We start from the raw sequence: 2,846 nt of genomic DNA, 5'->3' as shown, positions 1-2,846 counted from the left end.
CTGAGCTTGAGGAAAATCAGTGTCTTTACAACATGAAATCTTCCAATACAGTAATGCAGACTGTCTCTCCCTTTATTCAAACCTCCCTTTAGATTCCATGGTACTTATCATTAAGCTCATCACTCCGGTTGTGCTTGCCCCGGAGGGATGCCGACTCACCGCCTCTTGTTCACAGCGCTGCGCGGGGCTGCGTGACAACTTTCCACGTGTCTTCACCTGCCTTTCTCGCTCCACTGGGGGGTGAGCTTTGGGAGCCCGTTCCCTCGTTTGGGGCGCTGTCCTTCCCTCCAGAGTGCGGCCTGCCACGTGGAACACCTGTTCCGGGGGGGCCCCTTTAGGCCCTCGCGCGTCACGCCCCGCCCCGCTCGGGCCCCGCCCACCGCGCCGGCGGAACGCTGCGACGCGCACGCGTTTCTGGAGGAGCGAATTAGGCCTCGGACCTGCATGAGTTCCGGTGGCGTCCGCGGCGCATGGCGGTGAGCGGAGCGGAGTGCAGGCGCGGGTGGCTGGGCCTCCGGCCCTGGGCCGTACCCCGTGACCCTCTTGTTGCCTCCCTTTCTCAGGCTCTAGGACATCCTGCTTGGGAGACAGCGGCGGCACCAGGTCCAGGTACCGCCCGCGCGCCGCGCAGCCCCTGGGCCTCCCGGCGCCCCGAGTCCTTCCGCTCTAAGGTCTCATCCGGTCCGTCTCTGTTCAGGGCACCCCACGTGCAGGGCGCATCCCGTAGGCGGTGAAGGAGGCGCAGCCTCTAAGAAGCCCAAGCCGAAGAAGAAGAAGAAAACTCGGAACGGGGCCTCCGCGTCGAATGGAGACGGAAAGGCCTCAGAAAAGCCCGCCCCAGAGGAAGCGCCTCTAAGCGCAGAGGCCCAGGCAAGGGCAGTCCTCAGCCGGGAAGGGTGGGGTCCCCGGGTGCATTCTAGGGGCGAGTCCGCCAAGCGGTCGGTCTGGGATCTGCGGACTTAAGGCAGAGGCATGGGATGGGGGGTTTGTGTCCCTTGCGCTGAGGGTGGAGGCCGCAGGGTCCTGGTGCCCTCTCAGCCAGTGTCCCCGACCCATCACAGGCGGAGCAGCTGGCTCGAGAACTGGCCTGGTGCGTGGAGCAGTTGGAACTGGGCCTCCAGATGCAGAGACCCAGCGCAAAACAGAGTGAGGAACCCTTTTGTAGAGTTGGGGGCAGGTGAACGGTGACAGTGCGGTGTCCCGCCAGTGCCGCCAAGGGTTGGAATAGTTGGTTTTGCGTTGGAAATGAGGACAGAGGAGGTACCTAGTCCTTTGATTTTGTCGGCAGGGGAGCAAGCTATTGGGGCAATCCGAGCCCTGCGCAGCGAAAGGACACCCCTGCCCCGGAAGAGGCAGCTGATGCGCTCCTTGTTTGGGGACTACAGGACCAAGGTGGAAGCCGAGTGGCGCGAGGTCCTGCGGGCTCTCAGGACTGGTGAGGAGCTGGGAACTGCTTGACTCAGGGCTGCCTAGCTCAAGGGGGTCGGGAGGAAGAAGGGAGGCAGTTAAAGGCAGACTCCCAGAGCTACAGGGCTGGCGAGGGAAGGACATTGGCACAAGAAACCCTGGGGGAGCAGGGAGAGAAAGCCTGCACCTCAGAAGCACAGAACTGTAACCCTAACCCTGTGCCAAGGAGGGAGGGATAGGACAGTTAGTGCATTTCTCTGTGATTTTTAAGTGGGGTGTGATAATACCTACCTTCTAATTTTGAGAAGTCGGTCAGTGAATTTATACAAAGAGGTTACAGTTGTAGGGGCATAGTTAATATGAGCTGTTATCACTCAGTTCTGACACGCTCCCCTCCCCCACAGCAGCACACTCAGCCCAGGTGCAGCCTGTAGGTGAGGCCACCAGAAAGAAGAGCCGAAGGGTTTGCAGGCCTCGCCTAGCAGGGGGAGCCAAGGCAACCCTGGACACTCCTGATGAAGAGTTTAAGTTCAATTTCTTTTAGCATCTCTCTCCATCCTGGAACAGGCCCCTTCCCCAGGTGGTGTGGGGATTTGTCCCCCGTGCAGAGCCTTTGCAGGAATGCTCCGTCCGACTGGACGTGGGATTGGTCTGTCCCTGGCTGGTTGGTGAATGTGGTTCCATGGATGGCGAGTAGATGTGAGACCGGTGTATTAAGTAGTGTCATACAAGCACAAGACCCTATTAGTAGGATTTCAGGTGAATGGTTCCTCCTGCCCGAGAGGAAGGTCGATATAGAGAGATTTCCACAGCAAACTGAAGTGAGTGGCAGTGTGTTGTGGGAAGAACGTCTTACTTAGTTTTCAGGGTTAGATTAAGTGGCTGAGGGTGAGGGGAAGCTGCATAATTGCACTTTGGTGCTCACTTATGAAAGGGCGTCCTGTCAAATGGGGTAGTGCTTTGTTCCTTTGTGTCATATTGCCCTAATAAAACTATTTTGTTGTAAAAATTGATGAATGAGAGTGTGTGCTAATTGCCTGTGTTAGACCAAGTACAGATGATCCAGGTGTCTGGCACTGCTGGGCCCAGGCGCTCAGCCTGGGCGTGGTTCTTCGTCTGTATTGCCTTCCTTCCTGAGCAAGTATCCTCAGGGAGCCAGTGTGTCCCCCCAGCTGGCCATGCTTTGTTCTTAGAAGCAGAGAGCTGCTTGCCCTAAGGAGCCTGGCGAGAGACCTGGATTGAGCCTCAGTGGACGACCTCTAAATATTGGATGCTCCATGTGGCTGTACAGGTCTTGTGCTGCATTGAATCTGCTTTTCCAGGTGGCTTAAACCTCCTCTGGCTTGGATACCATATTTGCTGGTATCTCACAGACTAGACAGATAGCTGGAGCCCACCTGTCTACTCAACATCTCTACTTTGATGTTCCATAGGCATTG

General features: G+C 57.2%; 1 protein-coding gene across 4 annotated transcripts; it reads left to right on the top strand.

Moving 5' to 3' along the window:
* The first annotated feature begins 378 nt into the window (after nucleotides 1–378).
* Nucleotides 379–2,420, top strand: LOC308506455 (UPF0488 protein C8orf33 homolog). Of its 4 annotated transcripts, none has more exons than XM_081069982.1 (6): nucleotides 379–476; nucleotides 564–609; nucleotides 698–870; nucleotides 1,062–1,146; nucleotides 1,289–1,435; nucleotides 1,815–2,420. In XM_081069982.1, exons 1-6 carry the CDS (start codon nucleotides 471–473, stop codon nucleotides 1,949–1,951), a joined length of 594 nt encoding a protein of 197 aa, XP_080926108.1. In that variant the 5' UTR covers nucleotides 379–470; the 3' UTR covers nucleotides 1,952–2,420. The 4 variants fall into 4 exon arrangements, with proteins under 4 accessions (XP_080926108.1, XP_080926107.1, XP_080926106.1 ...); XM_081069981.1 differs by having other exon boundaries at nucleotides 1,812–2,420; XM_081069980.1 differs by having other exon boundaries at nucleotides 453–609.
* The last annotated feature ends 426 nt before the right edge of the window (nucleotides 2,421–2,846 follow it).

Source organism: Rhinolophus hipposideros, assembly GCF_964194185.1.
Source record: "Rhinolophus hipposideros genome assembly, chromosome: 13".
NCBI classification, from domain to species: domain Eukaryota; kingdom Metazoa; phylum Chordata; class Mammalia; order Chiroptera; family Rhinolophidae; genus Rhinolophus; species Rhinolophus hipposideros.
The sequence above is the reverse complement of the archived record's forward strand: the minus strand, read 5'-3'. Positions and strand labels throughout refer to the sequence as shown.